Genomic DNA, 12396 nt, shown 5'->3' on the forward strand with positions numbered 1-12396 from the left:
TACAAAGTGATAAGCACCCACATATTAATTAAATACTGAATCGACAATTTACCTAAAATTATTGTGCATCAGCGCCCAGTATTGATTGCAGTCAGTATACAAATTAGGAAAGGTCCTCCCCTCCCCTTACCAGTTTGCCTCTTAATTAAGCCTCACCTGTCCAGAAAACACTGGCCATAGGCAGTGTCGTAGTAACCCTGCAGAGCCGAACTCTCTTCGCATTGGGCGAACACTTCCTTGGCGACGTCGTACCCAGCTTCGCTGGCGGTATTCCCCCCCGAGGTTTTCACACGCCAGTCTGTTGTGGCCAGGTTTCGAAGGGAAAGGAAAAGTCATTAGTTAGAGAAGAAATGGTTTTGAGTACCTGGATACCCTGATACACACACCCACACACATACACACATGAACAGTCATATATGCATTTACGTAAAGATACAGTGCAGGCAAACACGCACACTCATACAGTTGCACCTTACGTCTAACATAAACATGTAAGTTTAAACTACACGTAGGCCTACACACATACACACAGGTGCACTGTAACGTCCATACATGCACAAAGCTCAAAGTGCTTTTTTGTGTACACATCAAGGAAGAAGAAGCATGAAATGAGGGACTAACCATATTCTGAATCCGCAGGCTGCTGGGTGAGCATTCCGAGGCTCTCTGCCAACTTATACAGAGGATTCCGGCGACCTCCGTGGATCCATTCCGCTCCTTCCTCTATCAGAATGGAGCCTGTGTATGGGGCAAGGGACGCATGTTAAGATATATTACAGCACTGTTAAATGGAACTTCATTATGTAGTTTTCAATTTTGTGGGGAGACACGACACAATTTTCATCTCCTTTAGTTATTCTCTCTACTTTCATCTCACCTTCCCTGTAGGTCTTCACTCGCCCTCCGAGGTAGTCCTGGGCTTCGAGGACCACTACATCTGTCACCTTTTCCTCAGTCAACTTCTTCATGGCACTCAGTCCAGAGATGCCACCTCCTACGATAACTACCTCTTTGTTGATGGCGCTGCCAATCCTTTTTGAATAAATGAATAAATAGATAAGTAAAGGAATATAAAATGTACAGAGCTAAGGAAAAAGATGGCAGAAGTTGTTAAATAAAATGACAAATTCAAAGACGTTTTGCGAATAGTCTAAAGTTCTCCCTAGAAGAACATTTAATTGGACGTCTTAATGTTGATGTAAAGTGGCATTCAGGCGTCCATATTAGATTCTAACAGGTGTGAGAAAAAAGAAAATACAGTTGAAAAAGTCTGCCAACTCAGACCATTTTTGTAAATGTTTCGATGTTTTCCCAGGGAATTGTCCTCCCTTGTACACCTTGGATTTCCTAAAAAAATACTCCTTCTTTTGGGGTTCATATTAGTTTATTCACCAATGCGGAAAAAACTCGAACATCTCGCTATCTCACATCCATAGCTTCAAGACCAGTGGAAGGAGAAGAAGAAGAAAACAGTAAAAACATTCGCTAACTTTCGAACCCTTTTGTTTTGCGAATTCTTTCCCCAAATAGATACTATTCAGACACCAGGGATTTTTCCATAACTTGGTTTCCTGGTAGCCATATAATTTTTTAACGACCATGAGATCAGATGAAAATGTAGTAAAATATTACTGCATTTTTATTTTATTTATGCGCATGATATTGTAAAGTCATTTGTAAAGTCATTCGTGAAGTCTCCGCTAAAAGTGTTAATTGTAAAGTCTCTGCTGGGCCAGTTTTCTGTGGTGACGTCCCATTTTCTTTGCCTACAATTAGTCACGCCTAACACATCAGGTCACGCAAAATTCAATCATTTAAACTATGTATATGTTTTGTTTACCTGCTGTCAAAATGTATCACATGTTTCTTCTTTCACAGGCATCAAGATTGTATCCAATTCCATTTCTGTCTGTTCTTACATTGTAAAGTGTACTGGTTCGCTGTATTTATTGTTATTTATTATCTACCCCAGGTCACTGAGGTTTCCATTGCATTCCACGGCGCTGACGCCAGTCTGCCGCTATATAAACTGCCTGGATCATGAATAAAGTAGCAGTAACCTTATCCTGCTCGTTTCTTTTGCACCTCTTAAAGTGGTGACCCCGGAGTGGTTCCTGAAGCCATTAGTGGACCCATATGGCGACTCAGTCTTGGCTTCAGGAACTTACTCACGCCCTTAGCGGACTAATCACAGCGCTGAACCAGCGTTTGGGCTTGCTGACTCTCGTCGGCAAAAATCACCAGCATCATTAGCGGACTCACACGGCATGCTTCCAAGTGTGTTTTAACGCGAGTACCCCACTCCAGTTAAGAGGGCAAAGAGCGAGTATGGACACGAACATCCCTTCCCTCGTTCAGTTAACCGCTAACCTCGTGGATTCGGATGTCTACCTCCCCCCCATATCACCCGCGCCTGCCCCCGCGCCAAGGCTCTCACGCTCCTCCACACCCCTGCCTGTGCCCCGCACTCTCCCCTGCCCAGGGCCCTGCCCGGCAGGACAATCACGGGTCGCCCTGACCTTAAAACTGCCGCTGTTCACGCAGGGGAACCCATCGTCATGGTTGTACATGGTCGAGAGCCAGTTCCGCATGGCGGAACTCACCGACGGGGTGCTGCAGGCGGATACCATACTTAACGCCCTGCAGGAGGAAGTCTACAAGAAGCTCGTCCTGTGGGTGTCTGACACACGCCCCCTCACCTACCACCTCCTGAAGAAGTCCCTCCTCAAGGCATGCTCCCTGCCAGTCGCCGAGCGGGCCGGCTGCGCCCTCGACCTCGCCGTCAGCCCGCGGCAGGAGCAGAGCGTCAGGGAGTCATGGGGCATGATAAAGGACCTCATCACCCTCCCAGACACCGACGGCACCAGAAAACAAAATGAAATAAGCCTGTCGTGGGAGCTCCTCCTTCGTCAGCTCCTCCCGGAGGTCCGGACACAAATCCCTGAGCCCTACACCATCCCCCTCGATGACCTGATCCGCATGGCGCAGAACCTGACAGACTCCGTGAGGGCAATGAAGTGGGTACCAGCACCTGCACTACCAGTCAGCACCATCCAGCAGGAGGAGGGCGCAGAGCAGGAAGCCAACGCCGTTGCCAGGAGGCGCCCAGCACCTCACAACAGGTGGAATTCTCCGGGGCTGTGCCACTACCACAGGCGGTTCAGCAGGGATGCCCGGAACTGCCTGCCGCCCTGTTCATTCACCCATTCAAAAAACAGGGGTGGCGGCGGCCAGCAGGACAGGCCACCATGGCAGCAGAAGAACCCAGGGGCCCAGAATCAGTAGGCTTCCATGTCCACGACACCATCTCCGGCAGGATGATGCTGGTCGACACAGGGGCTGTTAGATCAATCTTCCCGGCATTCAGAGAGGACCTCAAGCGAGAATCGGACCCGGCTGCCTTCCTGACAGCCTCCAACGTGTCCCCCATCCTCTCCTACGGCACCAGGCCCCTGTCGATCTCCATCCTTGGCTGGAGATATTCCTGGGACTTCGTCATCGCAGACGTGAGGACCCCGCTCCTGGGTGCGGATTTCCTTTCCCACTTCGGGCTGGCAGTCGACGTTGGTAGGAAGCGCCTCCTCGACACCGACTCCTGCCAGTCCCTCCCGTTGGCAACGGGACCCAAGGTGCCCACCATCTGTTCCACCGCCCCCCACCAGTACGCACAGCTGCTGACGGAGTTCCCGGGAGTTTTCAGGCCCGAGCTCCGCCAAGTCCCCGGGGCCCCAGCCAAACATGGCATCTACCATCACATAAAGACAAAGAGCCCCTGCACATGCGAAGTTCCGGAGGATTCTCCCACGGCGCCTACAGGAGGCCAAGAACGCATTCGCCGAAATGGAGCGGATGGGAATCTGCAAGAAGGCCTCCAGCCCATGGGCGTCCCCCCTCCACATGGTGCAGAAACCAGACGGCTCCTGGAGACCCTGCGGCGACTACAGGCAGCTTAACCTCGCAACGGAACCTGACCATTACCCCCTGCCAAACATGCAGGACCTAACAGCTTCCTTCCATAGAGCCAAAATTTTTACCAAGTTGGATCTCTTGAAATCCTATTTTCAGGTACCAGTCACGCCTTTTGGGTCCTACGTGTTCGCCTTCTCCACCTTTGGCCTGAGGAACACCGGGGCGACTTTCCAACGGCTCATGGACAGCATCCTGGGGGACCTGAAGTTTTGCGTCTGCTACATAGATGATATCCTTATATTTTCCAGGTCCCACAGGGAGCACCAGAAACACATCCAGGCAGTTCTGCAGCGCCTGCAGAACGGCCTCGTCGTATGTTTCGACAAGTGCACCTTTGGCGTCCAGAAAGCCGATTTCCTGGGCCATGAGATATCCCTGGATGGTGTCTGCCCACTCACATCCAAAGTCGCAGCTGTCACCAGGTTCCCCGTCCCCACCTCCGTCAAGACCGTCTAGGAGTTCCTCGGGATGGTGAACTACTACAGGAGGTTCATCCCCGGGATCGTGCACACCACGGCCCCCCTGACGGAAACACTCAAAGGCCATCCAGTCCTTGTTGTGGGGACCCAGCCAGCAGCAGGCCTTCTCCCTGACGAAGGATGCCCTTGCCGAGGCAACCGCCTTGGCCCACCAGGATCCCAATGCCCCCCTCCAGCTGACAACGGATGCCAGCAATGTCGCCTGTGGTGCTGTCTTGGAGCAGGTCATTGATGGTGCCCCCCAGCCCATCGCCTTCTTCAGCAAGAAATTCAACCCCGCAGAGGCCCGTTACAGTACCTTCGACCGGGAACTCTGCGCAGTGTACCGTGCAGTCCGGCATTTCAAATTCCTCCTGGAGGGCACGCCCTTCACAATCTACACGGACCACCAGCCGCTGGTACACGCCTTCACAAAGCAAGGGGACACATGGTCTTCCAGGCAGCAGCAGCATCTCTCAGCCATCGCCGAGTTCTCCTGCTCCATCAAGTACCTCCCCAGCAGGAAGAACCCCATGGCGGACGGCCTCTCCAGGGTCAAGTTGAACGTGGTGCAGCTCGGGATCAACTACGAAGACCTCGCCAGGGAACAGGCCGCCGACCCAGAGACCCCAGCCTACTGCACCGCCATCACGTCCCTGAAGTGGCGGGACGTGCCCCTCACCCCCGGGTGCCTAAGTCTCCTCTGCGACGTCAGTACCGGCCAGCCCCGCCCCCTGGTGCCAGCCTTCCGCCGCTGCCAGGTATTCAACGTCATCCACGGCCTCTCACACCCCTCCGGCAGGACGACGGCCAAGCTACTGTCAGGGAAGTTCGTCTGGCACGGAATGCAGAAGGACACGAGGTCCTGGGCAAGGCAGTGCCTGCAGTGCCAAACCAGCAAGGTGGGGCATCACACCAAGTCCGGGGTAGGCAAGTTCCCGCAGCCAGAGCGTCACTTCGGCCACATCCACATTGACATCATCGGGCCCCTTCCCCCATCAGGCGGGTCCAGATACCTCCTGACGGCGGTAGACCGCTCAACGTGGTGGCCCAAAGCCACACCAATGCAAGAGGCCACCGCCAGCGCATGTGCCGAGGCCCTGCTCTCCAGCTGGACCAGCCGCTTCGGCGTCCCAGATCACATCACAACCGACAGGGGTCCCGCTTTCCTGTCTGAATTGTGGTCCGCCCTGGCTCGGCTGCTGGGGACAATGCATCACACGAGTCCCTCGTGGTCCCGGGTGAGCTCGTGACAGAGGATCGCCACAACCCATCGGTCCAGAGGCTTCACGACATAGTCGGCAAGTTCGCCCCCTGCAAACGGACGTATACCGACAGATCGGCCACCTTCACACTGCCCGGGCTGGCCTCCACCACCCACATCTTCGTCAGGAATGACGCCGTCTGCCCGCCACTGACCAGGCCCTACAGGGGACCCTTCCGCGTGCTGGAGCGGAACACCAAGGCGTTCCTGCTCGCACTTCATGGGAGGAACGACTGGGTGTCAATTCACCAGGTCAAGCCCGCCCTCCTGGAGGAGGACACAGATGCCACCGCACCGCACCCTCCACCTGCTCAGCCTTCGCCACAGCTGAGGCCCCCTGTAGCGCCCCAGCAGATACGCCAACTAATCAAACGTTACCCACGTCTTGTGGGGGGGGGGGAGTATTTGTAAAGTCATTTGTGAAGTCTCCGCTAAAAGTGTTAATTGTAAAGTCTCTGCTGGGCAAGTTTTCTGTGGTGACGTCCCATTTTCTTTGCCTACAGTTAGTCACGCCTAACGCATCAGGTCACGCAAAGTTCAATCATTTAAACTATGTATATATTTTGTTTACCTGCTGTCAAAATGTATCACATGTTTCTTCTTTCACAGGCATCAAGATTGTATCCAATTCCATTTCTGTCTGTTCTTACATTGTAAAGTGTACTGGTTCGCTGTATTTATTGTCATTTATTATCGACCTCGGGTCACTGAGGTTTCCATTGTATTCCGTGGTGCGACGCCAGTCTGCCGCTATATAAACTGCCTGGATCATGAATAAAGTAGCAGTAACCTTATCCTGCTCGTTTCTTTTGCACCTCTTAAAATATGTGCCGAAAGAATATTTTTTATATAACAGTATTGTGTATATACAAGGCACCTGCCAGGATATATTTTGATATTATTGCAAAATTCCATTTAAAAATTTTTAATTTTGCCTACCTATTCAAATACTGGAGAATATATAGTTAAGGCTTTTCGAAATTCAGCAACAACAGAAATTGTTCTAAAATATAGGAAAGGTCAGAATATATACGATAGGGCTCTCTCTCTCTCTCTCTCTCTCTCTCTCTCTCTCTCTCTCTCTCTCTCTCTCTCTCTCTCTTCTCTCTTGGTCTTCGAAAATTTATAATACACAACCATTTCTTTTTTTTATTTTGAACATATTTGTTATTGTTACTTAAACAACATTGTTAATAACTCGATTTGAATGTAATTCTCCATTACACATGTTTATGTGGAGGCCATCGGGAGGGGTAACTGATGACGGAAAAGAAAGGAAGAAAAGAAAGAAAAGAACTAGGAACCCACAAAACCTGCCTTAGAGAAGAGGGAAGGTTAAAGGCACCAGGAAAACAGAAGCATATAGAGGAATTTCAAAATAAATGTGGGATAAGGTGGCGCGAAGGGTGTTACACAAAAAATTATTCTTCATATTTACCAGTCATTGTAGCTTCCACTGATCACGTCACATGGGTGAGATGCCTCTGAAATAAGAAAATTATTATTATTATTATTATTATTATTATTATTATTATTATTATTATTATTATTATTATATTTGATTTACACAGCTGAATTGCAAAAAGAAAATATATAACACAAGTGGGTGCTTAATTTCCTAAATGGAATTTCATCTTGAATCATGTTAGAATATTTCAGATACATTTATCTATATTTCTGACTCGTTTTTGTGAATATATACATATATATAAATATAATACATGTGCACTTACTCACATATATAGAGTGTATACATTTCATAGTTGATTGGTAGGTTTGTAGCATGTGGCTAATAATGAATTTTTGTTGCGTAGTCCGTGGCATGGTGAGGGTGGACAGACATTAACTCTGGGTACTGAAACCTGAACTGGACATGCGTATGCAAAGCAGAGTCGGTAATTAGTCATTCACCTACACCATACCACGCAGTATATGTGACAAAAATTCAAAATTAGTCACGCGCTCTTGGTAGCTCAGTGGTCAGAGGTCACTGTACGTCGTTGTTTCCCAACCAGGCGGCAATTCGAATCCCACTGGTGGCTGGGCATTTAGTATTTATAATTCCCCTTGATTGTAAGTTATTCCCGAGGTATAGTGGTTTGGATATTAAACGACAATGTAGGCTTGATATTTTATGAATAAAAAAGTTGTGGTGTATAAGAAAAATTTATATATATATATATATATATATATATATATATATATATATATATATATATATATATATATATATATATGTATGTATGTATATGTAAAATCTACTGGTCACTTTTACCAGACACGTGTAATTCTAATAGCCACAATGCCCTCTTAACTTCTCGAATTCTTCGAGGTTTTTTTGATATGCTTGTAACTACAAAGCCGTAAGATCCAAACGCAAGAAACTGAAGAAACTGTGATGGCCGGTCGCGGGAAACGAACCCGCGTCACCATAATCACAAGGAGGTCACGTTGCTGGCCTGACCACGAGAAGGATAAAAGTCTATTGCCTCTCGTACATATATATACCTGTCGTTTTCAGATATATTTATTAGAGCTGGAATAGACCCATCCTCACTATCGTAGCCAAGTGGGCAATCGTTTTTATTGCTTTTATTGCCCACTTGGCTACGATGGTGAGGATGGGTCTATTCCAGCTCTAATAAATATATCTGAAAACGACAGGTATATGTATGTACGAGAGGTAATAGACTTTTATCCTTCTCGTGGTCAGGTCGGCAATGTGACCTCCTTGTGATTATGGTGACGCGGGTTCATTTCCTGCGACCGGCCATCACAGTCTCTTCAATTTCTTGAGTTTGGATCTTACGGCTTTGTAGTTACAAGCACATCCAAAAAAGCGCAAAGAATTCGAGAAGTTAAGAGGGGATTGTGGCTATTAGAATTGCATATGTGTCTGGTAAAAGTGACCAGTAGATTCTACACATATATTTCAGCCTAAAAAGCAATAAAAACGATTGCCCACTTGGCTACGATGGTGAGGATGGGTCTATTCCAGCTCTAATAAATATATCTGAAAACGACAGGTATATGTATGTACGAGAGGTAATAGACTTTTATCCTTCTCACTTTCAGGTCGGCAACGTGAATTCCTTGTGATTATGGTGACGCAGGTTCGTTTCCTGCGACCAGCCATCACAGTCTCTTCAATTTCTTGCGTTTGGATCTTACGGCTTTGTAGTTACAAGCATATCCAAAAAAGCGCAAAGAATTCGAGAAGTTAAGAGGGCATTGTGGCTATTAGAATTACATATGTGTCTGGTAAAAGTAACCAGTAGATTCTACATATATATTTCAGCCTAAAAAGCAATAAAAACGACTGCCCACTTGGCTACAATGGTGGGGATGGGTCTATTCCAGCTCTAATGAATATATCTGAAAACGACACATGTATGTACAAGAGGTAATAGACTTTTATCCTTCTCGTGGTCAGGTCGGCAACGTGACCTCCTTGTGATTATGGTGACGCGGGTTCATTTCCCGCAACCGGCCATCACAGTAGCTTCAATTTCTTGTGTTTGGATCTTACGGCTTTGTAGTTACAAGCATATCCAAACAAGCGCGAAGAATTCGAGAAGTAAGAGGGCATTGTGGCTATTAGAATTACAAATATATGTATGTATGTATATATGTATATAATATATACTTTCTGTGTGTGCATGCTTATGTGTGTTCACGCCTAAAAGCTTAACGTTTGAAAAAACAGAAGTAAACATAGAAGAATAAGGCATTAAAAGATACGACACACAATGCAGTAAATTGAAACCCGGATCTGCTGTCGTATTGTCAACCATCGACGTAACGATTTGTCTTCAAAAAAGGATCGAAAACATGACAGTAGTCGAAAAGTTAAGTATACCTTAGTTTTACCAGACACTGAGCTGATTAACAGCTCTCCTAGGGCTGGCCCGAAGGATTAGACTTATTTTACGTGGCTAAGAACCAGCTGGTTACTTAGCAACAGGACCTACAGCTTACTGTGGAATCCGAACCACATTATAGCGAGGAATGAATTTCTATCACCAGAAATAAATTCCTCTAACTCTTCATCAGCCAGCCGGAGACTCGAACTCGGGCCTAGCGAGTACTAGTCCACAGCTCCACCGACTCACCCAACGAAGGGCTATGACAGTAGTCATGTCAGACAAACGACACTGGACACTGATTCAAACAGCCACTGGGTGTCAGCCTAATTGTTACGCTAATCGCGCAGATAACACAATCGTCAGCCTGCATCTACGCTTATGTGCGTAACTGTAGCACGGGCGTTTGTTGTTTAGTTCTTACAGGCCGCGTGTGCGCATGCGCGTGTATTTGGGAAAGGACCTTCTTGGTATAAAGCCTGTTTAATTAATCTAAACCAGCCCATCTTACGAGTTACAACATCCTGGATAAGGACACCGTAGTGGGGTAGTGCCTTCAATACACCTCATGCGGTGCACTGTGGGCAATACTTAAGGTTCTTTGCAGCGTCCCTTCGGCCCCTAGCTGCAACCCCTTTCATTCCTTTTACTGTACCTCCGTTCATATCGTCTTTCTTCCATCTAACTCTTCTCCCTCTCCTAACATTTGTATCATAGTGCAACTGCCAGGTTTTACTTCTGTTGCGCCTTCAAAACCTATTTACTCTCTATTTGCCTTTTAGCGCTTATTCCATTTCCAGTTTAGGACAAGGATTTGGTATTAGGGAGCAGGCGGGGTCGCAGAGGGGAAGGGGGTGTTTGGAGCATATTATATCTTTACGATTGTTGATTGACCTTGCAAAGAGGAAAAAATTCAAACTTTTGTGACATTTATTGATTTCCAACAAGCTTATGACAGAGTACCAAGGCGTACTTTATTTTGATACTGAAAAGACTAGGTTGTGGATCTGTAATGATAGTAGCACTTATTTCTATGTACAAAATTACCAATAGTATTGTCAGGACAACTCTAATTGCTTCGACAATTGGTGTTCGCCAGGGTCACCAACCTCATGTCTATTGTTTGTCATTTTTGTGGACGATCTTATAAGATTAATTAAAAATGATTGTGGTATTGATGGCTTTCTGGCTTGGTTAGCCTACACATCCTTGTCCTTATGGATGACGACACGATATCTATTCCTTTCAACAACAAGCAGGCGTGGTATGAAGCAAAAGTTAAATTTGCTCAATCAGTTTTGTAGCTCTCATGGAATGAAAATAAATTGTAGTAAGACTAAATTTTTTGTGATAAATGGCAATGGACGCGATGAGGAGCCAATGGTTGTAGGGAGTATTGTTGTTGATCCCTGCGAGCAATATGTATATTTAGGATGTATTTTTACTGCTGATGGCTCTATATCATCATCAGTGAAAGCAGAAGCACAAACTAGAATGTGTCATGTTTTAAAATTTATTTCATTCTTAAATAAAAATAATGATGTTCCTTTTTATATTAAGAAAAGGGTTTTTCATTCGGCTTTGTTACTAGCATTAATGTATGGAAATGAATCTTGGATTAACGGTGATTTGAGACCCATGGAAAAATTATATTTATGGTGCATAAAGCAACTGTTAGGTGTAAGGAAAACCACTACAAATTCTCTTTGCTTGGTCGAACTCGGTCTTGTTGATTTTCGTTCACTGGTCAGGTCAAAGCAGAGACAGTTTTTCGCTAAAGCTTGGGTGGAGCGTGGTACAATGGGAGACGATCCACTGGGCCATGTAAGTAATCTAATTTTGGAATTTAATTTTAACGCATTTCCAGTTTAATCTGAATGTGTGATGTTTATTAGTCTATTGTATATTATTGTTGTTATATGTGATATGGAATTGGATATTCTAAACAGCTCTCGATATGATCTCTTTTGTGTTATTTAAAAAATTAATATTAATTATTGTTGCCATTTGTTTTGAATACAGTTCTTTTTAATTTTCTTTTTCCTTTTTAGGAAATGTAATTTGTGAAATGAGTTTATGTATTTGGACCGTTGTGTAATTTCATAATATTGTATTTGATGTTTCTGTGGAGAATGGTCAATAAAATATCTATCTATCTATCTATCTGATCTTTGACACATTTACCAGCAGCGTTTGGCTTTTCTTATCGTCCATCCAAGTGCTGCCCAGAAGACCCAGCAGCGGCTAAATTGTTATCGACAGTTGGCAGTGCAACGTAGAACGTTTCCGCGCAAGACTGGCGATGTGTTTTAACGAAATTGCTACTATGACAAAAATAATTCCGGCTCTTCTGTGCAGGAAATGCGCTTCTCGCCCAGAGGCTCTATTGTGACAGAATTTTTTTTTTTTAGAGACAAAATTGTCACAATTTATTCCGATGACGTCGGAAGAGAGAGAGAGAGATCACGCAAGTTCAAGCACGTAGACACAGTGGGGTCAAACACCGCCACTGGGTGGCTGTGTGCATGACAAGAGGCCACCTCTAAATGACCTCAGCAGAGACAGGAGGATGCTCACTAAAACCGTGGCTGTTAGCGGCCTGTGGTCGCTGAAGCAGTGAGATCACAATGCGGAGCCTGCGTCTGAATATCAAAGGTGGCTTCTGAAAATGGAGAAGTGACGCTTCAAGGACAATGATTATCCTGATCTGTGGCATTATTGTTATTTTCGTTTTTCAGGTTCTTGTTCTAATCTGTTAATTTTTCACTGTATTCATCTATTTGTTGGAGCGCAGTTCACTCTAAAACCAGTATAGCCCCTTTGCACTGACAGTCTACATACA

General features: G+C 46.0%; 1 protein-coding gene across 2 annotated transcripts in view; it reads right to left on the reverse strand.

The window, feature by feature from the left end:
- The window catches only part of LOC136832053 (spermine oxidase-like), a 41983-nt gene that overhangs the window by 20940 nt on the left and 8647 nt on the right, over positions 1–12396 (reverse strand). For both annotated transcript variants that reach the window (XM_067092580.1, XM_067092579.1), the window contains 4 exons: positions 7130–7175; positions 878–1032; positions 622–738; positions 157–298 (listed from right to left, as the gene is read on the reverse strand). In XM_067092580.1, coding sequence (XP_066948681.1) covers positions 157–298; positions 622–738; positions 878–1032; positions 7130–7175 — 460 coding nt within the window. The remainder of the gene's footprint in view (positions 1–156; positions 299–621; positions 739–877; positions 1033–7129; positions 7176–12396) is intronic.

The sequence above is a fragment of the Macrobrachium rosenbergii genome, chromosome 49 (genome assembly GCF_040412425.1).
Source record: "Macrobrachium rosenbergii isolate ZJJX-2024 chromosome 49, ASM4041242v1, whole genome shotgun sequence".
Lineage (NCBI taxonomy): Eukaryota > Metazoa > Arthropoda > Malacostraca > Decapoda > Palaemonidae > Macrobrachium > Macrobrachium rosenbergii.